The sequence below is a fragment of the Microcaecilia unicolor genome, chromosome 11 (assembly GCF_901765095.1).
Source record: "Microcaecilia unicolor chromosome 11, aMicUni1.1, whole genome shotgun sequence".
Classification (NCBI taxonomy): Eukaryota; Metazoa; Chordata; class Amphibia; order Gymnophiona; family Siphonopidae; genus Microcaecilia; species Microcaecilia unicolor.
In genome coordinates this window covers 124,928,022-124,951,719 of record NC_044041.1, presented here as the reverse complement: position 1 = coordinate 124,951,719, position 23,698 = coordinate 124,928,022, and the positions used below count along the sequence as shown (strand labels likewise).

Below are 23,698 nucleotides of genomic sequence, written 5' to 3'. Positions count from 1 at the left end.
TAGACTAGCGGGACTAGGCAACCACATAAGGTAACCCAGGGAAATCGCATCTGCCAACACCTTCTGCAGCCCTAGCCACAATTTATAGGAGTGGTTCTGAAACCAGTCTGCAGCCACTTGAGCTTCCTTTATAGTACAGCCTCATATGTGGAACACTCAGCCCTCCAAATGTCCTATCTCTAAACAGAATCTTTCCAGTAAAACTTTAAAAGAAGGTTCTGCAATGTGTCCAGAAACCACCTAGGAATCGCAATGGGCTAGACCTGGAACGGGTAAAGAAAGTGGGGCATTATGTTCGACAGTGGTGATTCGTTCATACCACGAAAGAGTTAATTCCAGTCATCTATGCAGATGATCCATAACCACCCTAAGCAACCTAGGGTAGTTGGTGTCAAAAAAGTCATTCCAGGAAGCTGTTAGCCAGACCCCCGGGTAACACAGGGAACCAGCCACCCACCTAAAAGGAAAGGAGGACCGCAACCACAGAGGCCAGTAAAGAAACTTTAAAAACCTCGGTCTTGCTCATGTTAACCTTAAAACCAGAAGCTAGGGAAAAAGCATCCATCTATGCTATCAAATTGAGAAGGGATACTATCACATTAGTTAAAGTAAGCAAAACCTCAGTAGATAAGCAGATCTTATATTCACAGTTCCTCTACAAATACCACCCACATCAGGGTTCATCCGAATCGCAGCCGCAAAGGGCTCCATTCTCAGAGCAAAAAGCGGGGGCAACGGGGGGCACCCCTGCCTTGTGCCCCAGGTCAAATGAAACATTCCATAGTTTACCCCCATTGATGCAGACACAAGCTGTAGGCGTAGAGTGGAGATCCCCTACCCAAGTGCAGAACCCATCCTGTACCCCGACGTGACTCAACACCCTATCCATATATATACCAAGTGAAACCTATCAAACACTTTCTCAGCATCTATCCATAGTATAAAGGTTCTAATGTGTTTCACTTTTGCCACTTGGAATAAGTTAGCAACTCTGCAGATGTTATCTGTTGTCTGCCTTCTCGGGTCAAATCCAACCTGATCAAAATGTATTAAATCAGTCAGCAACCCCCCACCCCAGTCTAGTGGCTAAGACTTAAGAAATTATTTTAACATCAATATTGAGCACTGATACAGGTCAATAAGATTGGCTTTCTGTTTTGTCCTTGCTCTCTTTTGGACTAACTGTAATCCAGGCATCCAAACATAGTGGCATGCAAAGCAGCTCCATACCTGGCACTGTTCATAACTTCTGACAGAAGGGGCACCACCTCACCAGAAAACATCTTGTAAAATCCTAGTGGGTAGCTATCCAAGCCAGAAGTCTTACCAGTGGGCAGGGCTCTAATTGCCTTCAGTATTTCCTTAGGATTGACTTCCCCATCTAATTGTTTCTGTTGGGCTGGGATAAGATGGGGCAACTGTCTGGAGGCCGAGTAATTGTGTGTCATCGAGATAATGCCCATCCCTGGAATACAGGTCCCCTAGATAGTCCCAAAATATCTCTCGTATCTCCACAGACTTAAACTTGAATCCCCCCTCCCCCTTGTCCTTAGTTTTTGCCAATATGGAACCACACAGGTCTCCTGTCTCAGTTCTTCAGTCTCACTACCTGGCAACTCAGAGCCCACTTGGTGTTCTGTGAGCAGGCCACACTGGTTATATGGTGAAACTGACCTCCCACATAGCATAAAAGTCCAACTTGAAATCCTAGAACAGCTTCCGAAGCTCATGCGGAACCACACAGGTGTTCTGTCTCAGTTCTTCAGTCTCACTACCCGAACTTTCCGGCAACTCGGAATCCACTTGATGTTCTGTGAGCGAGCCACAATGGTTGTATGGTGAACTGGCAAAGAGCATCCTTTGCTGAGGAGCTCTTGCATTTCTGTGACATTAAGGTAAGATCACTAATATTCAGCAAGAAAATTGCAGCAATGGTAGGGGATTGTCTCTTTAAAACACCATGAAGGGCGGGAGTTCAGACTCAGGCGTCCATGCTGGTGACTGACATCACTTCCACTGGTTGCACCACTTTTAACAACAATAATAGAGGAGTGTGGTAGCCGTGTTAGTCCACTCTTAAGGTTATCAATAGAAATCAAACAAAATAAAACATGGAAAAGAAAATAAGATGATACCTTTTTTATTGGACATAACTTAATACATTTCTTAATTAGCTTTCGAAGGTTGCCCTTCTTCGTCAGATCGGAAATAAGCAAATGTGCTAGCTGACAGTGTATATAAGTGAAAACATTCAAGCATTACTATGACAGTCTGACAGGGTGGGAGGATGGGGGTGGGTAGGAGGTATGCATGGGGACATCAAAGCATATCATTGATATTCTAACAGGATGGGTGTGGATAGGTGAGGGGTGGGGTGATCAACAGAGAAATGCAGCTTTATGGTTTATAATGGGCTAGGAACCCCAGATCCTTGTTAAGTCCTTTCTGTTGGGTGTTAAAATATTCAATCATTCTGACTTCAAAGGTCTTACGTTCTTGTATGGTTTTAAAGTTACCTTTCAGGATTCTCACTGTGAAGTCAGTGGTACAGTGTCCTGGTCCTGTAAAATGCTGACCAACAGGCGTGGGAGCCCTACTGGCACCAGTATTGTTCATGTGATGTCTATGTAAATTGAATCTTGTCTTAAGCATCTGGCCTGTTTCTCCAATATAGCATCCTTCGTTACATTTTTTACACTGAATGATATATACCACATTGGAAGATGAGCAAGTGAAAGATTCCTTTATGTTGAATATCTTTCCTTTGTGGATGACTGTGGGGTCCTGTGAAATGTTTTGGCATAGTTTGCAACTGGATAAATTACAGGGAAGTGTGCCCTTCTGTTCCTTTTCAGTCTGTGATGGAAGTTTACTTCTGATTAGCTTGTAAGACCTTTGAAGTCAGAATGATTGAATATTTTAACACCCAACAGAAAGGACAACAAGGATCTGGGGTTCCTAGCCCATTATAAACCATAAAGCTGCATTTCTCTGTTGATCACCCCACCCCTCACCTATCCACACCCATCCTGTTAGAATATCAATGATATGCTTTGATGTCCCCATGCATACCTCCTACCCACCCCCATCCTTCCAACCCTGTCAGATTGTCATAGTAATGCTTGAATGTTTTCACTTATATACACTGTCAGCTAGCACATTTGCTTATTTCCGATCTGACGAAGAAGGGCAACCTTCGAAAGCTAATCAAGAAATGTATTAAATTATGTCCAATAAAAAAGGTATCATCTTGTTTTATTTTGTTTGATTTCTATTGATAACAACAATAATAGAAATCAACACTTCCATTGTGATATCAATCTTTTGAGGAGTCTTAGCCCACCCTTTTTGGCAGAACTGCTTTAATTCAGACATATTTGTTGGCTTTTGTGCACAGACTTCTCATTTCATGTCCTGCCACAAGCGCCTCCATTTGGTTCAAGTCAGGACTTTGACTAGGCCAATCCAAAAATGTTGTTCTCGTCAGCCATTCAGATGTGGACTTGCTTTTGTGTTTTGGATTATTGTCTTGCTGCTTAACTCAGTTTAGGCTTTGCTTAACCTCACAGACAAATTCTCCTTAAAAAATTGTCTTGTAGAAGTGACGTCACCAACAGAGATGGACGCCTGAAAGACTAGCTCCGGTCCCCCCTCGGCGGCAACGGCGAAACTCGCATAGTTAAGCGAAGCTGAAGGGTTAAAAATATAACTCACCAGACAGCGAACACAACGAGAACTCGCACATGCAACCGCCGTCCTCGGGGGTGGATTTATCCCGGTTTGCGTTCGAAGGAGCAGGACCGCAGCATACAAACAAGATGGCGGACGCGAGGAAAACAAAAATCGCAACGGAGGCGGGAAGCGCCTCACCCCAAGGCAGCAAGCTGGGGAAACAAACGGCGGAAGAGCCGTCCGAGATGGATCAGCTGAACCTGCAGCAATGGCTACAAAATATCAGCTCCGATCTCAAAGCCCTACGGGCAGAGGTGGCGACAATGGGGGCTGACTTGAGAGGAGAAATCAGAGAGCTGGGAACACGTCTGGAAGAGACGGAAGCGCAGGTGGAGGCACAAGGTGAGGCCCTCGGATCGATGGATCAGCAGGTCGCGGGGCTGCAGAACGACCAACAACAGCTACTGGACAAGGTAGAGGACCTGGAAAACAGGGGGCGCCGCAGCAATCTCAGATTCCGGGGCCTCCCTGAAACCCCAACCTACCAGGACTGTGAGAAGGTGGTACAGGAAATAGTGTGTGACTTATACACAGCGAATGGCGAAACGGTGGAGCCTGAGGCTATCCAGATAGAAAGAGCACATAGGGCACTAGGAGCAATGCGCAACAATAAACCAAAAGATATCATTGCCTGTTTTACCAGCTATAAGCAAAAAGAAAAGGTGCTGAAACTAGCACGCCAAGCACAGGAATTTAAGTGGGACTCATATAATATTGAAATATACCAAGATCTGGCGGCGGCGACGCTAAAGCGAAGAGGAGACTTGAAACCCTTTACACGACATCTTAGAGATCTCAAGATCCAATACAGATGGAGGCATCCCTTTGCACTGGTGTTCTATAAAGATGGGAAGCAGCATCAAATCAGATCACTGATGGAAGCACAAGAACTTTTCCCGGAGACAACGACCACAGAGACTGGGCCGGGCACGAGCACCAGACCAAAGCCTGGATCGCACCCACCCCCACCGAAATGGCAACGGGCTGGAAAGGGACCGAGAAGACTGCAGCGCCAACAATCTGCAACTAGAATTACCTGAAGAAGTATGGACATTATTGTTGGTAAAGTTATAGGATGTTAAATAAGAGTTGTTTCAAGGTTAATTATGGTGAGTTGTTAATCAGCTCAGGACAATAAGAGAAAGTTGAGAAGCTGCTGTTGTGGAGGGGGGACTGGATTGAAACAGGTTGTTCCTTCCTCCTAGACTAGGCATCCTCTGAGGTATAAGGGATGCCTAAACTTTATAGAAAGGAAGGGAGAGGGGAATTTGGGATGGGGGGTGGGGAGTGGGGAAGTAATAGTTTAGCATGGCATGGGATGCAGGCTGATTATAAGATAATGAACCAAAGGGGGGAGAAGATAAAGAAAGGATTCATGTATATTAAAAGGCATGGGGGACATTAAGTGTTTGGTGCTAAATGCTAGGGGGCTAAACATACCCAGGAAAAGACAGCTGTTGTTCCAGGAACTGCAGCGCCACAGGGTGGACATAGGGCTGATACAGGAGACCCATTTAAAAACCAAATATGAGCGACTATGCACACACAAAGCATATCCTATTGTGCACTTTGCTTCGAGCACAGATAACACAAAAAGTAAAGGTGTCCTTATAGCATTTGGTAGGGGGAAGCCATGGGAGATTAAAAAAGTTATCAAGGATAAAGGGGGGCGATATTTGCTGATTGTCTTTGCTCTGGCGGGGCGAACATATACTTTAGTGAATATATATGGCCCAAACTCACAACATGGGGAATTTTTCAAAGCATTAGACCAAACACTCACCAGACACGTTGAAGGGTCCCTATTGATGGGAGGGGATTTTAATCTTACACTGAACCCACAATTAGACAATACGGTGAGAAGGATAAACTATGCAAAAAGTGATAGAAGGCAATTTCATGAATTTATAAACCACTGGCAACTACAGGATTACTGGCGGAGAGACAATCCTAATCAGAGGGCATATACATACTTCTCCACAGTACATCAATCCGCATCTCGAATTGATATGTGGTTGGGAGACTCATCTTTATTAGGAGCAATAGGAGAACATTCTATTTTACCGAGGACCTGGTCGGACCATTCCCCGGTGCTCTTGCGGCTCCGGGGGGTGAGCCCGCCGGGGCCAAGGAGGCTGTGGCGCTTGGACAATGCCTTGTTGTCGGACCCAGCAAACATAATACAGATAGAGCAACATATCCGAGAATATATCCAATTTAATGATACTGAGGAAGTCTCTCCGACCATGATATGGGAAGGGTTCAAAGCAGTGATCCGAGGTCATTTGATAGCGTTGCGTTCTAAATGCTGGAAGGAAAGATGCGCGAAAGACAAAGATTTACGTTCGAGGTTAACACAAGTAGAAAGACAACTGCAAGAGGGGACAGCCCAAAATCCGTTACAATTAAGGGGACAGGCATCTGAACTGCGTACTCAGCTGCAGGAGCTCAAGTTAGCCGAAATAGCGGAAAAATTACAGAGAGTACGCCAAATATATTTTGAATTTGGGGACAAACCAAGCAGGCTTTTGGCCCACAAATTGGCACAACACACCAATAGGAATATGATAGGGGGACTTAGAGATGCAGGGGGGGAGATACACTCAGAACCAGAGTTCCTGGAATCAGCATTTAGAGGATATTATCAAAACTTATACAGGGCAGAGGAGGGAGGCGGAGAAGAGGAAATAAGGGAATACTTGGCGAATGTAGACCTCCCGAAACTACCGGAACAGGCCGCACAAACCTTGGGCACACCCATCACATTAGAGGAGGTGGAGCAGACAATTCGAGCACTATCCCCAGATAAAGCTCCAGGACCAGACGGGTTTACTCCCAAATTTTATAAAATTTATGTAAAGCTACTTGCCCCATTGTTACTACAAGTGTTTAATTCACTAGATAAAAATAAGAGCTTGCCCTCAACATGGAATATGGCCACAATTACGGTTATACATAAACCAGGCAAAGACCCCCAATTATGCAGCTCATATTGACCCATTTCGTTATTAGGGGTGGACTACAAAATATTTACAAAGATCATGGCCACACGACTCCAGAAAATTCTCCCACAGCTAATACATGAGGATCAGACGGGCTTTGTCCACACCCGTCAGACGTTTGATAACATCCGGAGAACACTACAAGTGATCCAAGGGGCCCATATACTTAACTCCCAATTATGTATATTATCTCTAGACGCAGAAAAGGCCTTCGATAGAGTCAGCTGGCCTTTTCTTTTTGGGGTGCTCAAACAGATGGGCATAGAAGGGAAGTTCATGGAGTGGATACATCTCATTTACCAGACCCCATCAGCAGCAGTACGCGTCAACGGGACGCTGACGCGCCCGTTTTCTTTATACAGAGGCACCAGACAAGGGTGTGCACTGTCGCCTTTACTATTCGCATTGGTGATGGAGCCATTAGCTACTAGAATCCGAGGGCATGAAGAGATTAGGGGCCTTCAGGGAGGGGGGTATAGAAACTAAGATACTCCTCTTTGCAGATGACATTTTGCTGACATTAAAAGACCCCCGGGTTGCCTTACCGGTAGTGGGAGAAGAGATACAAAAATATGGTGAGCTGTCAGGCTTTAAGATTAACTTTGATAAATCTGAAGCACTCGACATAAATATACCAAACTCTATCCTAACCTTTTTGAAAAAACGATTCCCCTATAAATGGGCTAAAAAATATATTAGGTATCTGGGGATAAATATACCTCGTCGGATAGAAGATCTATTTGAATACAATTTCCCTGGGAAGGTACGAGAACTATTTCAGGAAATAGAAAGATGGGAGGGATTGACAATATCATGGGTAGGCAGAATCAATGCTATCAAGATGGTCATACTTCCGAAACTGCTTTACTTGTTTATGGCATTACCAATAGAGATACCAGATAGCTTCTTTCGGGGCTTGCAGGGCAGAGTCTTTTCCTTTATTTGGAGGAAGAGACCACCCAGGGTGAGGCGGGACACGATGTATCAACCCAGAGACAAAGGAGGTATGGGAGTCCCATCATTTTATGATTATTACTGCGCGGCACACCTTAGACTATTAGCTAACTGGTACCAGAGCATAGAGAAGTTATGGGTTGGCATAGAACAACATTGGCTAAGTCCGTACCCACTCAGAGCAATTCTATGGCTGCCTAAGAGTACACTTAGGGAGGTACTTAGAAGAAGCCCCTCTCTCCTACGGTGGCCTTTGGCAGTTTGGAGCAAGATTAGGGAACAGTTCTTTCCAGAACGCACTTATTTTCAACACACTTAACTTAGATTTGCCCCTCAATTCGGCATGGGCAGATACGATAGAATATACAAGGACTGGGAAGAACTGGGATTGTATGAATTGGGACAAATGTGTAATGAAGAGACGATCCCCACATATCAGGAGCTATGTCAGGACTATGGGCTCTCCCCGCTACAGGCTTTTCATTACTATAGAGTGCAAACCTTTCTTAAACGAACAGCGGGAGAGGAACTGGAGTTAACAGAAACACAGCTGGAAAAAGGGATGACGGGAGGGGGTGGTCGAGGGAGTATCACTAGAATCTATGGAGCTCTGTTGGCAAGGAAGTGCCCAGTGGAACATTATACACAAAAATGGGAGCTAGCGATAGGAACAATATATGATCCCCCACAATGGGCACAGATATTTAAGTCCTTACTCCGGGTATCGGTGTCCAGCAAGATGGTGGAAAATGGCCATAAAATATTATATAGCTGGTACTATACACCCACCCGCTTGGCTAAAATGTTCAGATTAAGCTCGGCAAGTTGTTGGCGAGAATGTGGGGAAGATGGGGATATGTTTCATATCTGGTGGTCATGTATATATGCACAAAGATACTGGGCAAGCATCATAGACTTTATCAGCTTAGTGACTGCTATACAATATCAACGGAAAATGGAATACTGTTTGTTACATCTTCGACCGCCCAAGGTACCACGGCATATACATCAATTTGCCATACAAACATTTGTGGCGGGCAAATTAACATTAGCAGCAGCATGGAGGAAGCCAAATTTGCCAGACATATCAACTGTATTAGGGAAATTGGAGTATATTCAATTAATGTCTAAACTCACAGCTATGAGGACAGGATGTATGGCTAAATACCTTAAAACTTGGGAATCTTATACAGCCTGGAGGGAAACCTCTGTGGAATCCTAATGCCACATATTTAGTAGGGGAGGGAGGGGAGAGGGTGGGAAGGGGAGGGGGGATAGTAAGTGAAATATCAGAAGACATTCTATGGGAAATGAATCAGAAAAGGAGACTATGTATGCGTATTAGAATGGTATATTTTGGAGACAAGTGATGTTTAAATCTGGTTTTGTACAATTCTGCAAAATATATAAATAAATGATTAAAAAAAAAAAATTGTCTTGTAGCAGTCATAGTTCATTCACTAATGGAAAGTTTTCCAGGTGCTGAGGCAGCAGAGTCATTCCCACACCATCACACCACCACCACCACGTTTGACTATCGGTATGATATTCTTAATGTGGAATGCTGTATACTTTATGCTATATCTACTGAGACTTGGGCTGTCCAAAGATTTCCACTGTCCATAGAATATTATCCCCAATGGCTTGGGGATCATTCAGGTGTGTGTTTGCAAATATGAGGGGAGCATTAATGTTATGCTTGGACAGCATGAAACCCGTTTTTGCCCAGTCTTTCTTATTGTGGAATTCTGATCTGACCTTAATTGAGGCTAGAGCAGGCCGTGAAGAATTTTTATTAAATCTAGGATCCAGCCCAAAAACTTAGGTGCCAGCAGATACCTCACTTGCTTCTCTTTCACCACTCCTCCGAAATTGTCCAGTAGCTAAAAATAACTAAATATATATATACATACATACATATACAGTGCACTCCATTTAAGTTCACGTCGGATAAGCACATGCTCTGTTTAACTGCATGTTGTACTTTGGTCCCGTTTTGGTGCCATCAATTTCTATGGGGACAAACTTCGGTTTAGCGCACCACTGACAAATGCAAGATTCGCTTATATGCATGGTTTAAGACTGCTTCTCTGCAGGAAAGACTCCGCATAAGTGCACACACGGAATATGGAAGCCGATTGGCACTGTGAGAGTGCAGGTGAAAGGGGATCCGGGAAGGCACGAAGAAAGGGGGTGCAGGGAGCCGGGGAATCCCAACTGGGCAGATTTCATGTGCACAACACCCACATTCAGAAAGCTGGGCTACCGGAGGCAGAGAGGTTGGCTGGGTTAAGGAAAAAGGGGAGGAACTACCAGTCCCAGAATCCTTCTCTTCCCCACCCGGCTGTGCAAGAGTTAGGGGAGGAGATAGAAAATTGGGAAATGGTCTCTGAGGAAGGTGATGAGGGCCAGCTGGAGAGATTGGGGGCGGGGGAAGTTGAAGAGGAGGATAAAATGGAGATTACTGAAGGGCTAGAGGAGGAACAGATGGAGATTGGAGCTCTGGCTCAAACCCGAAAAGCTGCTGTAAGAGGGTGTCTAGCTGTGCCTTGGAGAGACTGGTGGAAGACCGGAGGAGAGAGGCTGGGGAAGATCTCTACTAAAGAGGGAACAGGTGCAGCCCGGGGAGAGAAAGAGGGCTGGGCACAATTGAAACCCCAGCCTGAACCAGGTGGGAACCAAGCTGTGTAACTGTGCTGTAAGGAGGTGCAAGAAAGACTGTGTAAACTGTTTCCTACTGAAAAGGTCTGGGCTGCAACCTACTAAGCTACTGTGTTTTCTTTCGGATAATGTACTGTTCCCTAAGAGAAGTAATCTTAGGTCAAGTGAAGTGAAGTTATATGGACTGTTTTGAACCTGACTTGTGCTTTGGGTAGCAAGCCCTAAACAACCTGGAGTTAAGGTGTGCCTGGGTGTTTATGTTGACCTGAAGCAAGAAAATAAAAGCCCTTACTTATAAACGTTGTGCTTTGAATGTGCCTCTGTGAAAGGAACGGAGGGAGGAAGGAGTCCTGGAAGTTCTCAGGGCCTGGAGCTGAGGCTCAAAGCAGCCAGATTGCTGTGGAGGGAGGCAGCAGCCGTGTGAAGAAGAAGGCAGCTAAGCAGGGTCGAGCCTGGCTGGGTCCTGGAAGGGTGACCCAGCTACAGCACGCGACAACGGAGAGGTAAATTTGAAATCTCGTTGGTTAATTGCCACAGGCAGAATAAGCGAAAGAATGTTGTTAGAGTGTACACTGGAGTCGTCGTCGTTGTCGAGCAACTGTAAGTAACACTGGCTGAATAGAAGTTCTTAAAAAATTAGAAAACAAACAGTCAAGCATCTATTGCTAAAGAATATGGTGTCAATCCCAGTCAAATTTCACGTATCTTGAAGCAGAAAGATCAGCTTCTGGAAGACTGGCAAAACAATACAGATCCACACAGGAAATGAAAACGGGTGGGAAAAGCTGAGGATGTAGAAGATGCTCTTTTTCGGTGGTTTTCTCAAGTCAGGAGCAGAGTTTCCTGTCAGTGGTCCACTGCTTATAGAGAAAGCTAATCAGCTAGCTGAAAGTCTTGGACTAACTGAATTCAAAGCCACTGTTGGATGGTTGGAAAGATGGAAGGAGAGGAACAACATAAAATTCAAGAAACAGCATGGTGAAAAACAAGACGCTGATGACTTTGGTGCTGAAAATTGGGTTGTTTCAGTTCTTCCTACCATCTTGAACGAGTTTGCACCTCGTGACATTTTTAGTGCTGACAGAAACGGTCTCTACTGGCGAGCGATTCCTGATGGAACACTTGCATTCAAACAAGCCGAAACTACAGGAAGTAAAACGTTGAAGGACTGACTGACGATCCTCCTTTGCTGCAATATGGATGGGAGTGAGAAGTTGGAACCACTCGTCATTGGAAAGAGCAAACAGCCCCGTTGCTTCAAGAATGTTAAGTGGCTTCCTGTGTCATATGAGGCTAACGCAAATTCATGGATGACTGGGGAAATTTGGAAGCAGTGGCTAAAGAAATTAGACACTAGAATGCAGGCACAAAAGCGTCAGATTTTGTTGCTTTGTGATAATTGTGCTGCACACAGTGATGATGTCAGGCTGTCTAACGTCAAGGTGGTCTTCCTGCCACCAAACACTACCTCTCTGATCCAACCTATGGATCAGGGCATAATAGCCAATTTCAAACAACATTATCGGGCGCTCGTGCTACGTTGTCTGAGCGTTATGGATGACCAGACTGGCAAGGATAAACGTGCTGTTGAACTGGCTTCTAATCTATCACTGTTGGATTCCCTACATATGCAGAAAGAAGCCTGGAATCATGTTACACAGGCAACCATTGTGAACTGCTACAAGCGGGCAAGCTTTGTTAAGGATGTGGAGAGGGACGAAATAGATGCAGCTGTTGCAAACGCGTCGGATGAACAGGCTATTGACATCCCAGCTGGTGTTACTGAAGAGGAGTTTCATCACTACGTAGCTGTTGATTACGATCTACAAACAGCTGAAGACAGCACTGATGTCAAGATATGCGCCTACACGCAGGCAACAGCTGATGATGAAACAGATGATGAAATGAGCAGCGAGGCACATGCTGACGAAATTCAACAACCTCCTGTCACTTTTGCAAGAGCGCTGGAGAGTCTCAACATCGTGTGGTCCTATCTGGAGGCCACTGGATGTCAGTGCTATGACAGTTTTGACCGTCTGGCAGACAGTCTATGGAACTCACAGACACGAGTGTACAGAGGACTATGACTGATTATCGTCAGTTAACGGAGACTGTATAATAAACAATACTGTACATAGGTTTATCAGATGTCAAGCTTCTTTGGGTCACAACGGTTAAGTGCACGCTCCGGTTAACTGCCTGTATTTCTTTGGTTCCCAGACCCTTGCACTTATGGAGGATTAGGATTCCCCTCCCAGATCAGCACTAGTTCATTTAGAAAAATATTTGCTAAGGTTTTTATTCTGTCTCTCTAGGTAAAGAAACATTAGTAAATCAGTTCCTTAAGGTGCCTCTGCAAATCAATGATAGAAGCTAGTAGTTTGCCTTTCCCAAATCATGCTGTGAGCTGTTTGACTTCACTTATCACCATAGCCTTGGTCCCTACCAGTCGGTCGGGGTCTCTCTCATACCCCACCCCAGCCCCTCTCTCTCTCATACCCCACCCTCTCTCTCACTCTCATACCCCACCCCAGCCTTTATCCAGTCTTTCTCTCGCTCTCATACCCCAACCCAGCCTTTATCCAGTCTTTCTCTCGCTCTCATTTGTTATGTATGATGCAGGGCACAAGATAGGTTCTCTCATGGTTTCTGGTATTGTAGGAAAACTAACTCCTTACTTCTTTTGGGTCATTCGTTAGTTTTGTCTTGGAGGTCATATTATTTCTTAAAACTCCCTGTTTGGGCTCTCAGACCAGAGGTGAATGTACTCTTTTAGGGAAAGGGTGGGTATATTGTGCATAAGAAATGCATTTTAAATTATTGGCCACAGGACTCTCCTCCTACATGTTGGTATTGGAGGAATAAATGTAATGCTTTGATTTGGGAGTCCTGTGGGGCTAGTACTCACCCAAAAAGCTAAAAAGTATTCCTGCTTATTTGGGACCCCAATTTAGCCTTAATTTCACTGACTGCTCAAAGCCAGGTTCTCAGTAGATTTCAGGATTGGGCTAGTTTCCTGACATAGCCATTGGGGGGGGGGGGGGGGATTCTGGGATTGGTTGGGTTGAGCGGGGAGGTATGGGTTGGCCTTCTGCAGTTTGAGGTCATAAGAGTCCAGACCTCTAGGTATGGTGTGTTATTCTTTGCAGTTTGGATAAGGGGTAGGGGGGTATAGAGCCTATTCCGAAAGGATGGGCTCCACCTTAACCAGGGTGGGACCAGGCTGCTGGCATCGGCATTTGAAAAGGAGATAGAGCAGCTTTTAAACTAGAAACGGGGGAGGGGGGGGAAGGCCGATAGTCGCTCAAAAGCGCAGGGTTTGGGATAAGGTATCTTTCAAAGATATCACTAAAACATGGAAGATAGGGTATCCTGATAGTGAGGTTGCAAAAGAGACCGTAGTAGATCAGGTGTCAAAAATCAGACAAAAGATTGCAAATTAATACTGTCAAGTACTAAGCATCATGTAAATAGGAACAACAAACATACTTTGAAATGTCTATATGCGAATGCCAGGAGCCTAAGAAATAAAATGGGAGAGTTACTACTACTACTACTACTACTATTTAGCATTTCTATAGCGCTACAAGGCATACGCAGTTAGAATATATTGCACTAAATGAAACATTAGATATAATAGGCATCTCTGAGACCTGGTGGAAGGAGGATAATCAGTGGGACACTGTCATACTAGGGTACAAATTATATCTTAGTGATAGGGTGGATCGAATTGGTGGAGGAGTAGCATTGTATATTAACGAGAGCCTTGAATAGATTGAAAATTCTGCAGGAAAGAAAACACTTCTTGGAATCACTGTGGATTGAAATTCCATGTGTAAGGGGAAAAGGATAGTGATAGGAGTGTACTACCGTCCGCCTGGCCAGGATGAACAGACGGATGCAGAAATGTTAAAGGAAATTAGGGACGCAAACAAACTGGGCAACACAATAATAATGGGTGATTTCAATTACCCCGATATTGACTGAGTAAATGTAACATCAGGGTATGCTAGGGAGGTAAAATTCCTTGATGAAATCAAGGACAGCTTTATGGAGCAGCTGGTACAGGAGCTGACGACAGAAGGAAAAATTGTAGACCTAGTCCTTAGTGGAGCGCATGATCTGGTGTGGGAGGTAATGGTGGTGGGGCCGCTTGATAACAGTGATCATAATATGATCTGATTTGATATTAGCTTTGAAGTAAGTATACATAGGCAATCAAATACGTTAGCGTTTAACTTTTAAAAAGGAGACTATGATAAAATGAGAAGAACGGTGAAAAAAAAACTTAGAGGAGCGACTGCGAGGGTCAAAAATTTACATCAGGCGTGGATGCTGTTAAAAAACACCATCCTGCAAGCCCAGGCCAAATATATTCCGCGTATTAAAAAAGGAGGATGGAAGACCAAACGACAGCCGGCGTGGTTAAAAAGTAAGGTGAAGGAAGCTATTAAAGCTAAAAGAAAATCCTTCAGAAAATGGAAGAAGGAACCGACTGAAAATAATAAGAAACAGCATAAGGAATGTCAAGTCAAATGCAAAGCGCTGATAAGGAAGGCTAAGAGGGACTTTGAGAAAAAGATTGCGTTGTTCTGTTTGTCTGTGTGGGTTAGGTTTGTGTCCTGCCTAGTCTGCCTTGCTAGTTCTAGTCCCCTCTATCTTAGCTTCAGCCATAGTTCTGTTGTTTGTCTCTGTGGCTCAGCTTTGTATCCTGCTTGTCTCTGCCTTGCAAGCCTTCAGCTTTGGTTCTGACCCTGCTTGTCTGCCTTTACTCTGGTAGTCTTTAGCTCCAGTCCCCACCTGTTTGTATCTGCCTTGTCTGAGTATGCTGAATCCTGTTTCTGCCAAGCTTATTTGGAAATCCTGAATACTGCCTGAGTATCCATCCAGTCCAGCCAAGCCAAGTCCGTTCCAGCATTTGGTTCCAGCCAAGCCAAGTCCGTTCCAACATTTGTTTCCAGTCCAGTCAAGCCAAGCTTGTTCCAGTATCCGGTTCCAGTCCAGCCAAGCCAGGTCCGTTCCAGCATTTGGGTCCAGCCAAGCTTGTTTCAGTATCGGGTTCCAGTCCAGTCAAGTCTGTTCCAGCATTTGGTTCCAGACCAATCAAGCCAAGCTTTTTCCAGTATCTGACTCTAGCCAAGCCAAGTGCATCCTGATTCCTGCCTAATCTTGCTTGGGGGGGCTTTGCCTCCTGCTGCCGCTTGCCAACAGTAGGCCAAGGGCTCATGTTGTTCCAGAGTTCATGCCTGGTTATTCAAAGCCTGGGAACATGATATATTGGGCCTTTACTGTGAAACAAAGTGCCTAGCAACTTGCACTTCTTTCCATCCATTTCTCCGTTTCTGATTTTAAGAAAAAGTCTAAAAATGTATGTTTGTGCAAGTGTATACCAAATGAGAAAACTGGTGTAAAGGGCAGAGAGTCAGAACAGAATTGTTATGTTTATTTTGTAATTTTATTGTGAAAGTGTTCATTGTTACCCACTTAGTTAATAAGCAGACTATAAATGAGAGAAAAATTAAAAAAAAAAAATGGTGTTTTCTGATTTTGTCTTCCAGGTCGGAATAAAGATTTGATCCCCAAGGGTGAAGGTGGTAGTGTCAGCAAGAAAGAAAAAACAGAGACGGGACAAGCTTCTTGCAGTGGGATGAACTCCGCAAGTGCTACAGAGACACCAGGGCTCAATATGTCCTCTCTTACCACTGAACCTTCACAGCGCTCCAGTGACAACATAGAGACACCATTGGCTAGCAGTAGTGTGGAGAGGCCAGCAGTCAGTAGCAGCATAGAGGGGCCAGCGACTAGCAACAGTACAGAGAGTCTGGCAGCTAACAGTAATGTAGAAGGATTGAGAACAGATAGGAGTGTGGCAGAAACAGTAACTAGTGACAGAGAGGAACCGATGGCCACAAGCAGTATGGAAATGACTGCTAGCGATATGAAAAAGCCATCAGTTAATGACAACATGGCAGAGCCTATATTTAGCAACAGAACAAAAGGTGGTGATCAAGGGTCAGAATCAGTGACTAGTAAAAACATACGTGGACTTGCAGCTACTAGTCAACCAGTTGAGCATATAAAGAGTGTCAGTACAAAGGAGTTGGAAGCTGGCAGCAGCACAGTATCAAGTAGCATCTGTCTAGAGCAGCCACTGGTTAGTGGCAGCATGGACGAATCCATGACTAGTGGCAGAATAGAGGAGCCAGCAGTCGATGATAGCATGGCAGATCCTGTGACTAGTGTCCAAGTAGAGGAGCCAGTGGCTGGTGATGGTATGGCAGAGCCTGTGCCAATTGTCCAAACAGAGGAGGCTGTGCCTGGTGACATCACAGCAAAGCCTGCCACTAGTGTCCCAGTAGAGGAGCCACCAGCTGGCAACAGTATAGCAGAACCTGTAACTAGTGCCCTAGTAGCGGAGCCTGTGGCCAAAAACAGTATGGCAAAGCCCGTGACTAGTGTCTCAGTAGAGGGGCCGGTGATCAGCAGCAGCATGACAGAGCCTGCCACTAGTGTCCCGGTAGAGGAGCCGGTGGTTGGTGACAGTATGATGGAGCCCACCGCTAGTGTCCCAGTAGAGGAGCCTGTAACTAGCGATAGCATGATGGAGCCCTCCACTAGTGTCCTGATAGAGGAGCCGGCGGCCGGCAACAGCATGACGGAGCCCATCACTAGTATCCCAGTAGAGGGGCCGGTGATTGGCAGCAGCATGACAGAGCCCATCACTAGTATCCCAGTAGAGGGGCCGGTGATTGGCAGCAACATGACAGAGCCTGCCACTAGTGTCCCGGTAGAGGAGCCGGTGGTTGGTGACAGTATGACGGAGCCCAACACTAGTGTCCCGGTAGAGGAGCCTGCAACCAGCGATAGCATGATGGAGCCATCCACTAGTGTCCTGGTAGAGGAGCCGGCGGCCGGCAACAGCATGACGGAGCCTATCACTAGTATCCTAGTAGAGGGGCCAGTGATCGGCAGCAGCATGACAGAGCCTGCCACTAGTGTCCCGGTAGAGGAGCCGGTGGTCGGTGACAGTATGACGGAGCCCACCACTAGTGTCCCGGTAGAGGAGCCTGCAACCAGCGATAGCATGATGGAGCCCACCACTAGTGTCCTGGTAGAGGAGCCGGCGGCCGGCAACAGCATGACGGAGCCCGCCGCTAGTGTTCTGGTAGAGGAGCCGGCGGCCAGCGACAGCATGATGGAGCTTGCCAGTAGTGTCCCAGTAGAGGAGCTGGTGGCCAGCAACAGAATGACAGAGCCCACCACTAGTGTCCCGGTAGAGGAATCGCCAGCCGGTGACAGCATGACGGAGGCCGCCATTAGTAACAATATAAAGAAATCAGTGGTTAGTAACTGTATGGCAGAGCCCATCACTAGTATCAAAGTAGAGGAGCCGGTGGGCAGTGATTACATGGCAGAGACTGTTGCTAGCAGCAGTATAAAGGAGCTGGTGACTAGCAACAGTGTGACACAGTCTGCAGCTAGCAACAGTATAGATGTTGGCTGTATGTTACCACCAGCTGCAACAACAGCTAGTGGTGATACAGAAGAACCACTGGTGAGTGAAAGCATGGAAGTGGTAGCTTCTAGTGATGCCACAGAAGAGCCCCTGGCTAGCGAAAGCATGGAAGTGGTAGATTCTAGTGATGCCACAGAAGAGCCCCTGGCTAGCGAAAGCATGGAAGTGGTAGATTCTAGTGATGCCACAAAAGAGCCCCTGGCCAGCAAAAGCATGGAGGTGGTAGCTTCCAGTGATGTTGTAAAAGGGATGCAGGCTAATCATAGTGTGACACAGCCGGTGGCCAGCATCAATATGGAGGTGACAGCAACTAACAAGTCACCAACTAGTAGTGATAATGTAGATAGGATGACTAGCAACAATATGGGGGTGTTCATGGGGTCAGTGGGGATGGGAACTAGTGACATTGTGGAGAAATCAGCTGCTAGTAAGTGTGGAGCAGGACCAATAGCTGACACTAGTGTGGATGAGCTTGTTGCTGGTAATAGGGGGGCCACTCCAGTAGATGCCACTGCAATGGAGAAGCCAGTAACTGGTAAAAGTGAAGTAGAACTGATAGTCACTGCTAGTGTGGAGGAAGTCCTCGCTAGTAAGAGCCCGGATACTCCCATAGCCATTACTAGTATGGAGGAACCCCTCATTAGTAAGAGTGGCGCAGCTCCCATAGCTACTGTTAACATGGAGAAACCTGTAGCCAATAAGAGCAGGGCCACTTCCATAGCCACTGCTAGTGAGGAGGAGCTAGCGACCAGTAAGAACGGGGCTACTTCCATAGCTGCTGCCAGTAAGAATGGTGCTACTCCCATACCTGCTGCCATTATTGAGGAGTCCCCAGCCAAGAGCATGGCCACCCCCATAGCTGCTGCCAGTGTTGAGGAGTCCCCAGCTAACAAGAGCATGGCCACCCCCTTAGCTGTTGCCAGTGTTGAAGAGTCACCAGCTAACAAGAACAGGGCCACCCCCATAGCTGCAGTCAGTGCGGAGGCATCCTCAGCTAGCAATAACATGGCCCCTCTCATAGCTGCAGCTAGTGAGGAGGAGCCCCCAGCTAGTAAGAGCAAAGCCACTCCCATTGCTGCTAATGTGGCGAAACCAGCTGACGTTAGTATAGTGGAGTTGGTCCCTACTAAGAATGTAGAGGTGCCAATAGCTGCCAGTGAACTGGAGCAGGTCACTAGTGACAGAGTGGTAGAACTAGTCACTGGTTGCAGCCTGGAGAAAGCAGCCACAAATCACATCATGAAAGAGCTCACCACTAACGAGCATATAGTCATGCCAGCCACTGGTGAAAACACAGAGGGCCTGTCGGTGGAGAGTGTGGAGAAACAGGCTGCTAATGACCGCATAGCAGAGCCACCAGCAGGTGGCATAGAAGGGCTGCCAGTTAGCATCAGTGTAGCAGCAGTAACAACTGAAATTAGTGTGAATGTGCAAGTAGCTGGTGACAGTAAAGATCTTGATGGAATGGCAGAACCAGCAGCAGCTTTATGCCAGGAAGAGGAGTTGGCAGCTGTTACTAGCATGCAGGAGGAGACACTCCCCCCTTTCCCATCAGAGTTTGAGAAGTATTGGAAAGCTGCTGTGGAAAATTCCTGTGACTTCACTGTTTGGACTGAACTTTTGCAATATGTGGAGCAGGAGGTATGTTCAACAGAGCGAAACCCTGAAGTCTGATAAATGTTACTGGGAAATGTTTCCTTTTGCGATGTAGCTACAGCAGTTAAAAGCATTACTTTTCAACTCCTAAATAATGGGTTATCAGCTGAAAAGGGCTTCTCTGCTCTAGGCCTTGAATTCCTCAAGCAGGCCTTGTTGTGTCAGGAGTCTGAAAATTCCTCTGTAGCTTGCTTACCATTTACTCTCATATCACATACACTCCGTAGTTTAGAAGAGGATGGTGGTATTACATAGTGAGGTAAGGCAACGAGCCTCCTAAAAAGTCACCAGAGGGAATCCAGAAAGCCAGAGAAAAGTCTTTATTAAACTCAGTTCAAGTCACAGACTCGAGATGAATCCATGTTTGGCTCAGTCGCCTGCTTCAGGAGTCACAAACTTGATGGGTTGGAAGTACTCCAGTTTACAGGAAGGCTTTGTAACTGTTTCTAATGTTTCTTCAGGGGAAAGGTGCCCCACTACTTCAGCCTAAGTATCGCATAGAACGAAGTTACACACCTCTACCGGTCTCAAAATGAAGTGTGAAATTGGGTGCTGTGTGATATCTGGGTTCAAGTGGTGGGGCACTTTTTCCATGAAGAAGCATTAGCAAGACAAGGCCGCTGTTGGGTTGGAAATGCTCCCATTTACTGGAAGACTTTAAGACAACATGAGGCTTTCTGAGATATAAGTGACTGTTGCTGATATATTTTTGACTTTATTATGAGCTGATTGATATATATAACACCTCATTTAGAATTCCACTTGGTTTTTTTTAGGTACGAATCCACACAAAAGATCAACTTCACTAATAAGAATAGCTGTTACACCACAAAATGTCCGCCAGTGAAGACCAAAATATGTGACTTCTCAAAAAATGGGGAAAATGTCTCATACACTCCTGTGGCAATACTATCACTTTTCAGGTGCATACAGCGCAAAAAGTAATCATAGACATAAGGGTTTTTTTTATGTCTATGATTACTTTTTGCACTGTGTGCACCTGAAAAGTGAGAGTGTTTCCACAGGAGTGTATGAGACATTTTCCCCATTTTTTGAGAAGTCACATTTTGTTTTTTTAGGTACTTCATTTAAAACATTTTTTTTTCAAGTTTTGGTATAGCTGCCAGTTCTTTTTTTCTTCCCAGTGATTTGTTTATCTCTCACCTATTGTGCGTTAGTGGAAGGTTGAGTAAGCCTATTATTCTGAGGTCTTTTTCTTTTTGTCCATGCCAGACCAGTCCAGACCAATGGATTCTGTCCATCAACCAGTAGAAGGAGACAAGAGAAAAATAGTTCCAAGTAATTGGCCAGGTCTCTTCCTTTTTGTCATGCCAGACCAGTACAGACCAATGGATTCTGTCCATCAACCAGCAGAAGGAGATGAGATAAATAGTTCCAAGTAACACGCCCCTTAAGAGTATTATGCGGCCTGGAATGTTCACTATTTTTCTCTGTCTCCAAGCGGATGGTGGACAGATTATGCAGTTCCTTTTTGGTGCTTTAATGTCAGCTCCTGTCCTGGAGAGTTCTGGGTATCAGTTGAGCAAGGGGTTCATGCTGGTTATATATGCTAATTTGGCAATCCTAGGAGTTTGTCTGAGCAGGGATGACACTCGGGGCCCGATGCACAAAGCTTACTGTGCTGTTAATGTTTACTTTAGACAGGTTGTAGCCAGTCTTAAAGCAAACATTATTTAGCCAGTAATGCACAAAGGGGTTTTCCGTGGCTCTAAAGTATGCCATTAGCAGCTACTGAAAACCCTATGCAAATGTATTACAAGGAGCTCATTAGCATTAAAATGAGCATTCCGAGTAATGCACAGACAGTTCCGTCCATAGATCATCTACCTTTAACCTGCAAACTTTTATGGCAGGTCTGGACCTGTTGTTATGGGCAGCAGTCTGCTTGTACTGTATAGTAGTTCGAGCAGACTGCCCCCCATAAGGTAGGTGCTGAAGTGCATGGTTCCCCCCCCCCAACCCTCCTGAACCTTTTGACATCCCTGGTGGTCCAGTGGTCTGTCTCTCCACCCCCGCATCCTGACCCCCAGCACAAAGAGCCCCTGGATCCTGACCCCCCCCCCCCCCTCCCCGCAAAACATCTTGTACCAGTGACCCTAATCTTCCCCCCCCCACCCCCTCCCAGCTCCACCCTGTGCTTCCCGACCCCCCCCCCCCCCAAAAAAAAAAAAATCCTTGGTAGTCCCAGTGGATCCTCCATGCTCCACCCAGTGCATCTCGGAATGCACCGTGCAGGGCAGGCCCTAGGTAGGGTGGGAGGTGTTGCTGCTGTCGTCCTGCCTCCATCTTTTTCCAGGTAGAGGGGAGGATGTCACTAGACCATCAGAGCTATTGTTGCTTTGGGAGGGCGTTGGGGGGCTCAGGGTCACTGGGCCACCAGGGCCATTCTTGCCTCAGGGGTGTAAGGGTGTTCACTGTTTGTGATTTTTTTTTTTTTTGGGGGGGGGTACTAGGCTGCGTTTGGATGCCATTCACTAAGCATCTTACAAAATATTATACAGGAATCAGAGAATTAAGTCTTTTTATTCTTACCAGCACAGCTTCAGATATCATTTGGAAGTTATGGAAAAATAATAACACACAGAATCTAATATCAGTAGCTTTCTTAATGATAAGCAGTCAGACTAATTAGATAAAGAACAGCTGTAAGGAGGAGAAAGAAAATGAGAGAGAGGAACCACTAACAGGAAATATTATAGATCCTGAAGGGAAATAAAATATAAAGAGAAAAGAGAATAGTACATAGTTATCTGTTATAAAGAAACTAGGAATAAATGCCCGTTTCTGAGGGCAATGAAATGGGCGCTAGCAAGGGGCCCCCTCCCTCCGAGCTACTTGCCTTGTTCGGTGTTGGCGTCACTGTGTGTGGGTAGGGTTTTTTTTTTTTTGTTTGCTGCGCTTCCGTGGCCGTGCCTGTGGTGTTTCGGTTTCGGGCCTCGAGTGTTATAGCTCCGCCCTCGACGTCATGACGTTTTGACGCGAGGGCGGTGCAGACACTCCAGGGCACACCGGATATCTCGGGCACCTCAACTTCCGTGGAGGCTTCAGAACGTTGGGGTTGCCTTTTATATAGAGAGATTTTATATAGAGAGATAGTTCTTACCCGAAATAAACAAAGGAAAAAAATATATTTCCTGGAGAATAGCCAATTAGCAATGATAATGCCCTGAATCAGGACAGAAAACTCTCTTGCAAAAAGGCTCATTCTAAGGATTTCTTTGTCTGCAGGTATTTTTATTTTTTAAACATTTTTTTTATTGATCCTTTTTTAATAAACAAGCTACATATTCCATTTTCAACTTCATTACGTCATAATCAACATTATCACCAATATCTCCTGAAGACATACTGATAGAGGCGCGCTTCGAACCCTTGACTAATACTACTATAAATCACTTCTATAGCGCTACCAGTCGTACACAGCGCTTTACAATTGAACTTGAAGACAGTCCCTGCTCAAAAGAGCTTACAATCTAAATCAGGACAAACAGGACCAAAAAGGATAAGGGAAGGACAGACAGGAAGGACAGCTTATTCACAATACCTCACTGAGTAGTTGTCATTTATTGAACCACATTTTCTTTCACACATTCCTGGGGGCCTTTAACTTCCATGTTGATGACCCATCAGCCTCTTATGCTTCAAAGCTCTTTGCTTTATTTATTATTGCATTTGTATCCCACATTTTCCCACCTATTTGCAGGCTCAAAGTGGCTTACAGAGTGTGGTTATGACATAATCATTTCGTGATAACAGGTACAATTATAGTTTGAATGTTGGTAAGAGAAGAAAGCATAGTCGTTTCATGATAACAAGTACAGTTATTACTGTTTAAAGATTAGGTAAGGGAGGATAGACGGAAAGTGTTAGGTAGGTTAGAGGTGAACTGCAGTAACTGTGTGGATTGTTGAAGTAGTTTTGTAGGCCTTTTGGAAGAGATGAGTCTGCAGGGATTTGCGGAAGTTAATTATTTCGTCAATTGCTTTCAGGTCTGTAGCAGGGGCGTAGCCACGGGTGGGCCTGCCACCCAGTTTGGGTTCAGGGCCACCCAGCAGTGGAGAACTTTAATTTCAACGGCAGCGGAGGGAGCAGGCTGGTCCGATCCTGCATCTGCCTCCCTCTCCACAGCACCTCTCAGACGCTGCCTACCTACCGC

At 45.6% G+C, this 23,698-nt stretch overlaps 1 protein-coding gene across 1 annotated transcript in view; it reads left to right on the top strand.

Annotated features, from left to right (window-relative positions):
• LOC115480978 (nascent polypeptide-associated complex subunit alpha, muscle-specific form-like) overlaps window positions 1-23,698 on the top strand; it is a 278,693-nt gene that overhangs the window by 14,104 nt on the left and 240,891 nt on the right. Inside the window, exon 2 of the mRNA XM_030219963.1 lies at window positions 15,908-19,506. Within this exon, the coding sequence (XP_030075823.1) occupies window positions 15,908-19,506 (3,599 nt within the window). The remainder of the gene's footprint in view (window positions 1-15,907; window positions 19,507-23,698) is intronic.